Consider the following 14,237-nt stretch of genomic DNA (forward strand, 5'->3'; position numbering starts at 1 on the left):
ATCCTTGCTGACCAAATTTAACTTGGCTCTTATTAAGTATGTCTGGAAAGGCAAGAAGCCCTAACTTGCCCGTAGTAGAATGTCTCTACCTAAATCTAAAAGTGGTTTAGCTTATCCCGATTTATATTCCTACCAAGTAACAAGTATCCTGGCCCCGTTAGGTGCTTGGTTCGAGGATTGTACCGATAAATCTTGGGTTCTCCTTGAGAGGGGCATGCTGTCACCTGTCCCCTTACCTGATAAACTGTGGTTACCCGCAACAGCGGGACTGGGTATAAATGAGTGTTCCTCAGTAGTTAATTCTACACGTAAATCATGGCTACATCTATTATCTAAGTTGCTGGAAGTTTCCCTCCCATCCCTGGAACTTTCACTGTTGGCTTTAGCACATTTAATCCCTGACTTGTCATTTGATTCAAGGATCTCCCGGGGTATTTCTACTTTTAGTGATGTCATGGAGGCTGGTTCCCTAGTCACCTTTGTATCCCTTCAATCTAAATACGGTATTTTTAGTAAAGATCTCTATAAATATCCCCAACTGCGCAATTGGCTACAAAGTGTGTGTAAACCATTAAGTACTGTGCTGCCCATTCCTAAATTTTTGCAAAATAAAATTTGTAAAGCGGTCTTTAAAGGTGCCATCACCGACAATACTTTACTCCCACCCTTCTACACACTATGTGGCCTACTGCTTCTAATACCTGTTGGCGACAGTGTGGAAGTGTGGGAACTCTTTTTCATATTTTCTGGTTGTGCCCCCTGGTTGCTAGCCTTTGGTCTCGAGTATATGACCTCATTTCCAAACTTCTGGGAACTCCGATTTCTCCCCATCCTAAAATAGAATTACTTCATCTGTTTCCGGATTCTATTCGTCCTAATGACCGCTATGTCTTAGGTCACATGCTGGCATCCACAAAACTTTTCCTAGCCAAATATTGGCGAACCTCACTAATTCCCACGGTCCTCACAATTGAACATGTTCAAGCACACTGATTTTGAGACTGCAGGGCTGTCATACTCGACACCAACGACTTCACAGACAACCAAATGGTCTCTTTGGGCTGCCTATAGAGCGTCTACTCTAGTTTAAGGATTGAAACTTTTTTATTTTATTTATTTATTATTAGTATTATTTACTCTGGATAATGACTCTAGAGAATCTATAGGGTGCTCCAGTTGTACCGTTCCCAGGCATACTATGTGGGCTATATATCTGTATTTCTATTTATTTTTCTAATTATGTCTACTCTTTGGCTTTTCCTTTGGCATATTTTAATATTTTTACTGTTAAATGCTGTCGTTGCCGTTTTATTATATTGTGTACACTGTGAGTTGGTTTCGCAATGGGACCTTGTTGAGAGGACCTTACTATCCAGATGTTGCTCTTTACCTATGCTGAATTTGTGGAACTTTATGTATACATGTCCGTCTCCCCTTCCTTTTTATTCTTCTTTCTGTACCCCACCCCCCCTTCCATACTTTATATTGCTTAAAATTTCAATAAATGTAATCTTTAAATGTATTTAAGAGCAAGCCCTACATTCACACAGACTGTTGACATTACGACATTATGACCATGTTGACATAATACACATGTTGACAGTCCGAATGTTGAAGTTTTGACTACATACAGATCCCTTTACATAGTACTGGCAGTATGGACACCGACTGAAATGCCTGCTCTTTAATTGCAGATGCCAACATGTGTCTGGACTATGGGTCTGTTCAAATTTGTACGCAAATTCGATGGTTGAGGAACTGCTCATGTGCAGAACTGGTCCTGCATGATTGCTTGCAGTCCCCCCTTAGCAGCAGCACAACTGACATACTGCAGCGTATGGGGGGCGGCAGCAGGAACGTTCTACGAAACGGACTTGTTGCCCCAGTTTTGTAGACGTGCAGAGCCATGGGTGTGCGTTGTGGGACGCAGACTTCCAGGACTCTGCTGAACAATTCTGATAAGCAGTCTAAGTAAGCCTCAGCTTACACAAACTGGCCGAGGGCTGCAACCATCACAACCAATGGTCGCGATGGTGATCCGATGCTGCATCTTCAGACACAGCACTCAGATTGCAGATGCTGGCAGGAGGCATCTTCTTTCTACAGACGTCTCCTGCTGCATTAGCATATTAGTTGTACAGTATTACACAGCTGCTTCCCTGTGACTGTGGAATACCGTACAAATCAGAATTATGTTTGTACTTTTTTTCTTCTTTGCCGTATTGCTGAATATTTATCCCACTACTCTCTCCTTTTATATGTATTTCCATATTCATCTTTAATTAGACCCTTTTGGATGAAAGATGCTTTATTGTGTTCTTCTATTCTATGAAGGTTCTCTGGTACCCTTCTTTTATTTGCAGTGTAGGAAATATTAAGTCTTCTGTATGACTAAATCTTAATAAACATTATTGAATAATAAGAAAAAAAATGTTGTGCAAATGAAATAAATATTCACCTGCTCTGGGGCCATATAAGATGTTGTGCCAATAGCTTTAGTTCGTTGAAGTGCTTTCCCATCTTCCCCTGTCATTCGGGTCACCAAGCCAAAATCTCCTATTTTCACGATCATTTCTTTAGTAAAAAATATGTTTAAAGGCTGTAATACAAGCATGACAAAACATAAAAATTAATTTTAATCAGCAGCAAAAATCATCGCGACAACAAATGAAAGCGCTATCAGCATTTTGGTACATCAAATGAAGTGACTGAATTTTCTCCAAAGTAGAATACCTCTTGGCATTCTATCTGGGGGACGCTGGATACCATGGGGTTAAGAGGGCACTGTACAAGGAGCAAGCAAACTTAAACGTGCTTGTGGGCTGCCTCCCCACCTTCTACAAGGAGCTGTGAGTTGTTGTTTTTTTAATCTCAAATAGCATAATCTGTTTTATTCATCTATTTAACTGTAATGTTCCCGTATTGGTTATGGAGCTTTCATCTATGAAATCTGTTGGAGGGCAGGTTGGAGCACTTTTCGGCACTTCCCTCGCTGCTCCTGCCATTCGTTTCTGGTGCTCCCCAGAGAGGAGGGCCTAGGTCACAGACATGTGAGTGGCTCAGAGTGACCAACAGGCGCCACGAGTGCTCATCCTGTTTTTTAGAGCGTCCAGCGGCAAGGAGGGGTTACTCTCTCCCAGTCCTGTCCCTACTGTGACAAGAATCAGCGGCCATGATGGTGCCATCCAGGCACAAACTTTAAGGATTTAGCAGCATTAGTGCTTGCTGCTTCTCTCAGCCAGATAGTTACACAAATAAGCTGTGCCTGCCTCCCTGTTTGTATTGCGTCCATCTCCACACTTACAGAAAAAGATTAGGTTACTTATTGTTATGCTTGCAGGACAGGCTTGGAAAACCAAAAAAAAAACAACAACAAAAAAAACAATTGTTGCCTGGTTCTTTTATTTATACATAAAAGTTGTACAAAAAAAGGGTCTTCAAAATTGACTGACCCTGTCTTCTGTTGGTCCACTCTCACCTTATGTGTATTGTGTTCTACAGTTTATTGGAATCAGTGTTTTCTTTCTACTGTTATAACTGAAAAGAAATCTTTTTCCAGGTCCAGCCATGGCAGGAGTCAGACGTGGGTTGTAAAAGCTTTACCTTTTGTCGGGTCTGTTTTCCTTGGTACAACCATCGATGACGGCACAGGAGATAACTGTGATTTCCTTCCCGTGAAACCTGCCATGAAACCCAGAGGACAATGGGGGTAATTCAGAGTTGATCGCAGAAGCAAATTTGTTAGCAGTTGGGCAAAACCATGTTCACTGCAGTGGGGCAGATATAACATGTGCAGAGAGAGTTAGATTTGGGTGCCTTGTGTTCAAACTGAAATCTAAATTGAAGCGTAAAAATAAAGCAGCCAGTATTTACCCTGCACAGAAACAATATAACACACCCAAATCTATCTCTCTCTGCAAATGTTATATCTGCCACACCTGTACTGCACATGGTTTTGCCCAACTAACAACAAATTTGCTGCAGCAATCAACTCTGAATTACCCCCAAAGTTATTGGTCCTTTCATGTTTCTGGTAGGACACGAGGAGTTCAGCCACAAAGCTACTTCACAGATTCTTATGGGGACTACCAAAGAGATGGGCAGTCAGAATGGTGCAAGTGTCCCTGGTTGAAGCCTGATGAAAAGACAGGGCATTTATCCACCTGGACTGGTCTGTGGTGGGGGCCTATCTTCTCTGTTTTCATGACCAGTGGGGCGACTACTTCTCGTTTTGGTGGGTGGGAAAAAATCAATTAACGAGTTTATATCCAAGATTTTTTTGGCCCTCGGCCCAAGTATCTTTTCACAACGCAGCTTCCATGGGACAAGACCAGATGTCTCACCCTTCAATGGTCAATCTCTTTCCTACCGCCTGCGGAGGTAATTGTTCCTGTATAGATGAGGCAGGATCCGGGTTTTACTCCCACCTGTTCTTGATCCCAAAAGCGAATCTGTACTTTTAGACCATCTTGAACCTCAAGACTCTCACTTTCAGTGTCAGACTGGGGCATGTAGGGCCCTCCAGGGGAATGCAGTGGTAGGGGCCCATGTGTAGGGGTGTGGTCAGTCTGCAGAGGGGGTGGGGTCTGCCACCTCATTGGTTTGACTAACCATTAGAGAGTGCAATGTCTGGGCCCCTTCATAAATATACACAGTAAATTCAGATGCTACATGCATGATATTGTACCAGATTAATAACAGATTAATAACAGCAATGCACTGTAGAAAATACACCATAGACCAGTATAAGGTAACATATGTATAATGTATAATTCAAGTGCACAGTCTGGAACCTGATCCTTAGAGCAGGAGGTGGACCCCCAGGCAGTGGGGCCCACCGGTGGTTTCCCCTGTACCACTGTGGGCCAGTCCAAGCCTGCTCACTTTATATCTGAGAATTTCCAAGTTCAAGATGGATTCCATTTGTATGGTCTTCAATTCTATGAAGTTTTTTGTTGCCATGAAAAATATACTTACATATCCCAATCTGGAAAGGGCATCACTGCCTTCTCAGATTTGCTGTGCGCAGTGATCATTACCTGTTCAGGGCACTGCCCTCCAGTCTGGCCATAGCTCAGCAGGTATTGACAAAGGTCATGGCTATCATGGTGGCACACTTGAGGTACCTGGGAGTGATGATTCTCCACATGTGGACAATCTCCTCATCAAGACCAGCTCAGAAACTCTGCTTTAGTCTCATCTGCAGCTGACCCCGGAAACGTTGGAACAGAATAAACGAATGAATAACTTCCTGAAGTCCAACTTCATCCCTTCACAGAGCATGATCTTCCTGGGTTTCCTCTTCGATACCAAGTTACTCCTGTCAGAAGAAGAAAAGATCATGGCCGCCTTGAAGCAGGTTCTTGCCCTGCTCTCTGCCAAGCGGGTCTCCGTTCTGCTCTGCATGAAGTTGAAGGGCAGGATGGTATGTTGTTTGGCAGGATTGTATCTTGCTTTAAGATGATTCCATACACGAGCTTCCACTTGCAGATGTTTCAGTTGCAACTTCTTGCCTGTTAATCTCGTACGAATCCCAACTTGGTATCTCAAGTGTTTCAGTTGTTGCAGACAACTCATCACTCTCTGCTGTGAGCATCAACCTGGAATGGGTTCCACCTTTGTCAACTTGGCAGCAGATCATAGTGACCATAGATGCCAATCTGCAGGGCAGAGGCAATAGAGCGCTTGCTACAACAGGGCATTCTGGTAAGAACGTCCAGCACTGCCAATAGTCCCATCTTCCCTGTTAAAAAGAGTGGGGGGAGGGGTTACCGGCTAGTGCAGGATCTAAGGGGGATTAACAAAATAGTTGAGAGTCAGTTCCCCGTAGTGCCAAATCCAGCTGTCATCCTAATGCAAATCCCTCCCACTGCGAAATTTTTCACTGTTATTGACCTCTGCTCCGCTTTCTTTTCGGTACCTCTGCACCCTGACAGTCAATATTTGTTTGCATTTACATACAGAGGAGTCCAATACACATGGACTCGATTACCACAAGGATTCATAGATAGCCCAAGTATATTTTCCCAGGCTTTGCATGATTGTTTATAGTCTTTCCAACCAGTGAGTGGATCAGTATTAATACAGTACGTGGATGATCTACTACTGTGTTCTGATTCATTGGAAGCATCCCTGAAGGATACGAAACAGCTCCTGTTTCATCTTTCAGACACAGGACACAAGGTTTCCAAAGACAAGTTACAATTATGCCAAACTAAGGTAAAATATTTGGGACACTGTCTAACACAAGGACTGAGACACCTGACCGCTGATAGAATTCAAGCAATTAGAGACATGACTCTGCCACAAACCCAGCAACAGATCAGAACATTTTTAGGAATGTGTGGGTATTGCCATAACTGGATCCCAGGGTTTTCCATTCTAGCGTTACCCTTGCAGGAGATGGTCTCCTCAAACAAACCTGATCGGATTTCGCATACAGACGAGTCTGAGACAGCATTCGAGAGACTTAAACAGTGCCTAACGCAGGCACCAGCATTGGGTATGCCAGACTATGGGAAACCCTTTGAACTATACGGAACAGAAAGTGCTGGTTGCGCGGCAGGCGTACTAACCCAAAAGCACGGTGATGCCAGCAGGCCGGTAGCATATTACAGCGCTCAGCTAGATACGGTAGCGCGATCCCTCCCCACATGCTTGCGAAGCGTTGCTGCGATAGCATTGCTAGTAACGAAAAGCGAAGACGTCGTGCTAGGTCACAACCTCACAATTCATACACCACATGCAGTGTCAGCCTTGTTAAATTCTGCCCAAACCAGACACGTCTCATCAGCGCGGTTTACAAGATGGGAATTGGCACTAATGGCCCCCGTAAACATCACCATAAGGAGATGCAGTGCATTAAATCCTGCAACATATCTCCCAGGTGTGCCTGGACAGGCACAAAGGGTGGAGGATGAGAGTGGTGGGGAAGGAGAATTTAATACAAAGGAAGACACACATGATTGTATGGAATATTTGACCCAAAATTTTACCGCAAGGCCTGACATCAGTGACAACCCACTGGAAGATGTAGAACTTACGTTCTACACGGACGGTAGTTGTCATAGACAGTCAGACTCGGGAGACTTGTGTACTGGATACGCAGTCGTAGATGACCAAGGCACCATAGAAGCGGAACCGCTAGGCCCACCTCACTCAGCCCAGGTTGCTGAACTGGTCGCCCTAACCAGAGCATGTGAATTGGCTAAGGGCAAATCAGCCAATATCTACACCGATTCTAGATACGCATTCGGGGTAGTCCATGATTTCGGAGCCCTATGGCGCCTCAGAAATTTCATGACGGCAGCTGGTACACCGGTAGCGCATGCAGCTCACATAAAAAGGCTTCTAACAGCAATACAGGAACCCGACAGAGTGGCTGTTATCAAATGTAAAGCACACACATATAGCCAAGACCCAGTATCACTTGGTAACAGCCGAGCAGACGAAGCTGCTAAATTAGCAGCTGCTACCCCCAGACAGACAGACACCACACAACTGATGGTATTTAATACCATCAACACACAGAAGTTGTGTGAGATGCAAAATTTGTGTTCCACACAGGAAAAGGCAGTCTGGAAGGCAAAAGGATATGGTCAGGAGTCCTCAGGACTCTGGACGGATGGACACGGTAAACCAGTGGCCCCCAGAGCATACCTTCCATGTTTAGCTGAGGCAGCTCACGGGCTGACTCATCTGGGCAAGGAAGGGATGTGCAAGTTGGTAAGAGCATATTGGTGTGCCCCAGGATTTTCATCTCATGCGAGTAAAAGGGCAATGTCATGCCTTACCTGTCTGAGAAAGAACATCGGAAAGGCAATACCAACAGAACCATCTCATATCCCACCTGCCGGCGGCCCTTTCCAGGTAATACAGATTGACTTTATTCAATTACCCCCTTGTCGAAATTTGAAATATGTACTTGTTTGTATAGATGTTTTCTCAAATTGGGTCGAAGCATTTCCGGCGGCCACAAATACCGCTATGTTTACTGCTAAGAAAATTGTGCAGGAATTTGTATGTAGATATGGTATCCCTAGAATTATCGAAAGTGATAGGGGTACCCATTTTACAGGTGATGTCTTTCAAGGAATGTGTAAATTGATGGGAATTGATAGCAAGCTGCACACTCCATACCGTCCACAGGCGAGTGCGAAAGTGGAAAGAGTGAACAGCACTATTAAAAATAAACTGAGTAAAGTGATGGCAGAGACAGGATTGACATGGCCAGAAGCTTTACCCATTGTACTGTACAGCATCAGAACCACTCCCAGGTCCCCTCTTAATCTATCTCCCTTTGAAATCTTGTTTGGTCGACAACCGCATGTTATGATTAACCCTCAGGATGATTTGAAGTGTAACAATGAAGTGACTGTAAAATACTTGATTAACATGAGTAAACAGTTAAGGAACCAAAATGATAATCTGAAGTTAGTGATTCCTGATTTACCAGATAGTAATTGTCATGACATTGAACCTGGGGATTATGTAATGATACGGAATTTTCTACGCTCAGGTTGCCTTATTGACAGATGGGAAGGACCATACCAGGTCTTATTGACTAGCACTACAGCATTGAAGGTTGCTGAGAGAGAGACTTGGGTTCATTCGTCCCACTGTAAAAAGGTTGCTGATCCAGAGAGGCCCCGTGATAAGGAACAGACGGTAGAGGTTGTATCACTGGAGTGTCTGTTCCAGGAGGATTGAGGCGGCACCTGAGCATTGAAAATCACAAGACCAAAAGCAGTTGTCGATCCCCTGTTCCCTTTTATTGTTTTTCTCCAACTTCCCATCCCCTCTCCCTCAAATTATTTTTTCCCCCTTCTCATTCTTCTCCGTTTCCTCCTACAAGATGGACTTGCCCCAAGAGACTGTGATCCGGATTTTCCTGTTGACCATGATGTTGACCAGAGCAGTCTGTTCCGGCGAGAGTACCATGGAGGTCGAGAGAGGTTCTGGAATGGGTTCTGATGACAGAGATGGAGGCGTAGTTTTCCAAGAACAACTTAACCAACAAGTAAAGGCGAGTATCAGAAAACGATCCGATAGCATTGACCATAGAAGGAATTGTGAAGGATTGTTAGCTGAAGAAAACTGTATCTGTCGGCTCTGTAACAATGTCATTGAGGATGGGTGCATAAAGAAATGCCAATCCAGTTTTAATATCCATATGGACCGGCATCCATTGAGTGACTATCACTCCTTAGTGGGTAGTGTGTTAAATAAAACAGATTGTTGGGTATGCTCTCAAGTACCTCAAGGTCATAGCAAATCAGGGCTAGTACCATTTCCTTTAACGTTAGGGGAGGTACTTGAGTTAAGTGGTGGGAGACCGGTGGACAGGAGGTTTAATATCTCCAGCCCTCCTAGTTTGAAGCTCCACCAATACCATGTGGATAGGTCCCTATTATGTTTTAACATCTCCAATCCCCGAAAGCCGGGAAATTGGGAAGTGTCATGGAGTAATCAAACCATGACCTTTTCGCATAGAGCAGATAGAATGCCTACAGATACAGAGCTTATACGCCACATAGCCAGTAGAGGAAAATCTTTCCGGTATAGGTATACCTTAGGAAATAGGATTACGAGAGTTGGAGAGGTATCACCAGGATACTGTGCACATATCGTACAACCTGATACGTGTACTAAGCAGATGGAAGAATTAGGGTTAGGAGATTTCACATGGAAGGTGTGTAATATGGTTATGTCCTACTCCGTCCCATATGTTCTCCCCGATGATGTATATTTCATATGCGGGAGAAAGGCGTACAAGTGGCTTGCCCCAAACTCTGAAGGATTGTGTTATATTGGAAAAGTACTGCCTGAAGTAATGACTGTATCACATGACAAAATGAAAGACATACACCGTGTTGCCCAAACTCCTTATACTCACACCCATTACGAGCACGTAGTTAAACAGCACCTGATAGAAAGAACAGAGCATCCGGCCTCTGACATGATCCATGAATCCACCGGGATTCAGTTTCTAATCGCGTTAGACATCACTCGCACCGCCAGAGGAGTGTTGAATTATAAATACATATCTGCGCTCGCCAATTTGTTAGATAATATCACTGAAATGTATGATGACACGTTTAGGTATACTGGAAGAGAACTTCAGGCTTATAAAACAGAACTGGTACAGCATAGAATGGTTCTTAATTACCTCACAGCAGTGACAGGCGGATATTGTGTCACACTGGCAACACAATACGGCGTGAAATGTTGCACATATATTACGAATAGCACCGAGGATCCGGTCGAGGTCATAGACCAAAAGATGGACGATATTCTCCAACTGAAGTGGGAATTTCGCAGGAGACACAATCTCACTCTTGCTGCTGTAGGTAATGAGCTGACTGGTTGGGTGTCATGGTTGAACCCGCGAAATTGGTTCTCTGGTTTAGGAGACTGGGCTCAAGGAGTCATAATGGATGTTGGGAGGTTTCTCCTATGTATCTTAGGTGTTATCATAACGATTGGTTTGATATTTAGATGCGGTCAGGCTTTGATGAGGTGCAATCGTCGTACTAGGGTAATGAGTTTAAGGAGTGAGGAAACTGTAATTCCAATGGACTTGATTTATGACCCAACGGTAGAAACAATGATGTGATGAAAATGCGATTTCTACGGTCCGTTTCTTTCACCTGTTTTTCCGTTTCCTCCAAGGTAAAAAGACCCACTTGGACGAGGAATTTGATGTGCCGATATACAGACAACAGATGGATTAAAGAAGAAGTTTTGACAACCTGATACACAGATTTTTGATGAACTATGCCATGGATCCCCAGTTTCCCTAGAAATTTTAAAATTACGCTAGCCCAACACTTTTGTAAATCTATGGACATTGACAGCTTTTGCTCGCACCTTATGGGCAAAAGCACAAAGAAGACTGCATTCAACAGACACCAAACAAGACCTCAATCGACGAATGTACATTTACCCGACATAGAATACCACCGCATTTACCGTAATTATGTCTTTTCTACATTTCTACAACCCTCAGGTAATGGCACACATAGTCGATAGGGAATACAGGCACAGATATCAGCAATCACATATCTCCCCCATTCATGTATCATCAACTAAAATGTGCTCCCCCATTTTGTTACAACCAAAGCCGAAAAGAGCTCGGTAAAGTTTGACAGCCCATCCACAGACCCGTACCACGGGATAAGAAGGAATTCAAATGTATACTTCGCAATACCTCGAAGCTTGATTTAAAACACGTACGGCACGATGATACATGACCCCCCAAACATGGACTCATACACACATGCTTCTGCTATCTCACTAGGTCATACCCTTTTCCTACCTTCTCCTCTCCTCCCCTACCCAACCATGTAAATGTGTTAACCCCTGACATATATTTTTCTCTTTTTGAAATGTTTTAGAAGGTGGCAGTTATTGTTGACTGCCAAAGGGTGGACTGTCAAAGTCAGAAAAATATCTCTATGCACACTACCATATTTGCACCTCACACAGGTCCGTGCTGCGCATGCGTACGCTCTCCCGTACGTGCGCATACTCACAGTCGCGGGCACCCGCAGGCGCACGGTATGCGTATTTACGGTAGAGTTTATGTGATCGTAGCGTGCGACTCAATCATTACATATTTTCACTATATAATGTATTTTGTAGATCATGGTCCCTTTGATAGATTCTGAAAGTTTAGTTAACATAGCATGTTCCTGAACAGAGAGATCCCTCTTTGTATTGTACGAAGGGTCTAACAGGGGTCATACAGTGGTGTTTGGTACCCATCGGAAGAGTATTTAAATAGCAATATTCCGGTGTTGGTTTGGAGCGGATTAATCGCTCGTGCGAATAGTTATGGACATAAGAAGTTTATGTCCATTTACTATTATTTGTTCTTATTTAGTCATGCGGCGGGAAACCCAGTATCCCACCCACCTGAACAGTTGGAAGCAGTCACAGCCCACCTGTATGAATCAACCTATGACCTTTTGTTATAATGCGAAGCCGAATTCCTGTGTCCAATGAACAATGAGATTGTAGGGACCATTGAATTGTATTGTGTGTGGGGCATAAATAGGCAGGCCGACCATATCCAGTTCACTCTCTTCAACGGTTCTCATTGCTGATAATCGGGAGCTGGATATCGAGGCGCATGCGATCGTTTCCCCTTGTGCGTAAGTTTTTCTCCGCAACTATATTGATCTTCTTGTTATTGTGGGCCAATTTCTCTCTCTCTCTCCTCCTCTTTCTCTCTTATTTTCTCTTAAATAGTAATTGTATTATATTTCCTGTGTAGTTATCTGGTTAGGTAGTCTATGTTATATTGTAGTGTATGATTTGTATTTGTATTAATTCTTTTGCAAGTATATCATTCATAATATATATATTAGGCGTTGGACCCTGAGCACGGTATCTGTGTATTTCTTGTAGTGTTAAGTATTCTCAGAGCGTCGGTGACGCTAGAACAGCTTTAAAGGTAATAAGGTTATACTGTGTTGCATTTACACTCTATCATTACACTAAGATTTTACTGCACAATACATTGTTTATGGTTTAGGTTTAAAAGTTTAACATTGTTAGCGTCAGCGCCGCTGGCGATCTCCTCGTGGTCCCGAGCGTCCGCTACGCTATAGCGAATCATTACGTTAGTCAGCAGCCAATAGCGTGCCTGCCTGTGATCTCTTGGCCGTGAGCGAACGTGACGCTTGAGCGTCTCGACTACGGCTAAGCGATTGTTACGCAACGAGCGTACCCTTACGGTACTTCATACGTAGATAGCGTACAGTGTTCTTAGACCTCATAAAGGGTATTATATACGATAAATATTCAGCTTTATCAGTTACTACAGGACTCGTCTTGTTTTGCACAAAATGGCGCTCTGCTGCACAAGCGTTCGCACTTCTGCAAAGCAAAAATACACTTCCCCGTGGGCTGCGACTATGCGTTTGAACGGCTGCTAAAAGTAGCTAGCGAGCGATCAACTCGGAATGAGGGCCATTGTCCTGCTCGCATTCTGGCTACATGGTTCTGCTGTATAAGAGGGAGAGCTAATGTAAGTGTGTTCCAGCAGGGAGGCCCCCTGACAGAGGGGGGCCGAGGTACAGTATCTCCTGCGCCCCCCCCACTTAATCTGGCTATGGGGTCCTCCATAGCCGATATATGGGCAACAGGCTCCTTCTCTAACACATTTTGCTCCTATATAGTGGGAGCTGTTCCAAAGAGTACACATATATATATATATATATATATATATATATATTATTGTGACCGGACGGTCCCGTACGAAAGCCCTCACCACTTTCGCGTCCCGTCCCCAGTACACAGAATGGATGTTTAGGTCACACGGGACCTGACCACATAGGGGATTCCCGCTTACCGTCAGTAACCGCCTGTTACTGACTGCGCAGTGGGCGGGTTTACGCTGCCACCACCAAACTCCTAACCTGCCGTGGTGTTTGGAACCATGGTTCTGCTCTGTATGTGCCAACACGCTGCCTTACCACACCTGTGTGGTGTTGATGAATCCCCACTAGTCGCTTGACTAGGCCTCTACCGGTAGCTGGCGGAAGGCGGAACTTGGAGACGCTAGGTGCTCCCTGGACAGTCGGAGAACAGGGCTATGTTTGGCATAGCCCTGTAGGTCACAAGATGAAGCGGTCTTCTTGAGGCAGATGATGTTTAATGCCAACAAATAGTTCTGAAAAGAACTCAGCAATACAGCAGATGTTACAGCAGAATGAAACTGGTATAATACACTTTTCATGAGGCAACTGCCCTCCTTTTATCCTACTCCAATACACAATACCACAGGGAGTAAGTCCGCCCTGTGGTTTACAACCAATCAATGTTTACCCATGGGCTGTGCATGCCTTGGTCACATGCACAGCTACCATTGTCCTCTATGGACAGTGGGGAGTAGTCACTCTCCTTTGACCGTCCCATCCTGGAGGATCAGGATACGCCCCGGTGCCATTCAGTCTAGGTTGGGGGAAGTTTTTCCGCCTAAACTGACTTCCAGAAACCTGCCTGGGACCTAGCCCACTGTCTGCGGCCTGGATTCAGGCTCCAGAGCTGGGCAGCCTAGATCCCCTGGTCAGGGTTTCCTGGCCATTACGGGTGATCCCTATGGAGCTCCAGAAAACCACTCAGCTTGTTTCAAAGCTGAGCTTCTCCTCTCTCTCTTCCAATGCCACTTTCAAGTCTGAGGCAGGAGGAGAAAGCATTCCGTTTTTGGGGTAAAGGTCTGGGAGAATCCA

General features: G+C 44.4%; 1 protein-coding gene across 4 annotated transcripts in view; it reads right to left on the reverse strand.

Annotated features, from left to right (window-relative positions):
• Positions 1–14,237, reverse strand: part of LOC134910211 (interferon-induced, double-stranded RNA-activated protein kinase-like) — a 237,276-nt gene that overhangs the window by 30,913 nt on the left and 192,126 nt on the right. For all 4 annotated transcript variants that reach the window (XM_063917985.1, XM_063917983.1, XM_063917984.1 and 1 more), the window contains one exon: positions 2,459–2,599. In XM_063917985.1, coding sequence (XP_063774055.1) covers positions 2,459–2,599 — 141 coding nt within the window. The remainder of the gene's footprint in view (positions 1–2,458; positions 2,600–14,237) is intronic.

The sequence above is a fragment of the Pseudophryne corroboree genome, chromosome 4 (genome assembly GCF_028390025.1).
Source record: "Pseudophryne corroboree isolate aPseCor3 chromosome 4, aPseCor3.hap2, whole genome shotgun sequence".
Taxonomy (NCBI): Eukaryota; Metazoa; Chordata; class Amphibia; order Anura; family Myobatrachidae; genus Pseudophryne; species Pseudophryne corroboree.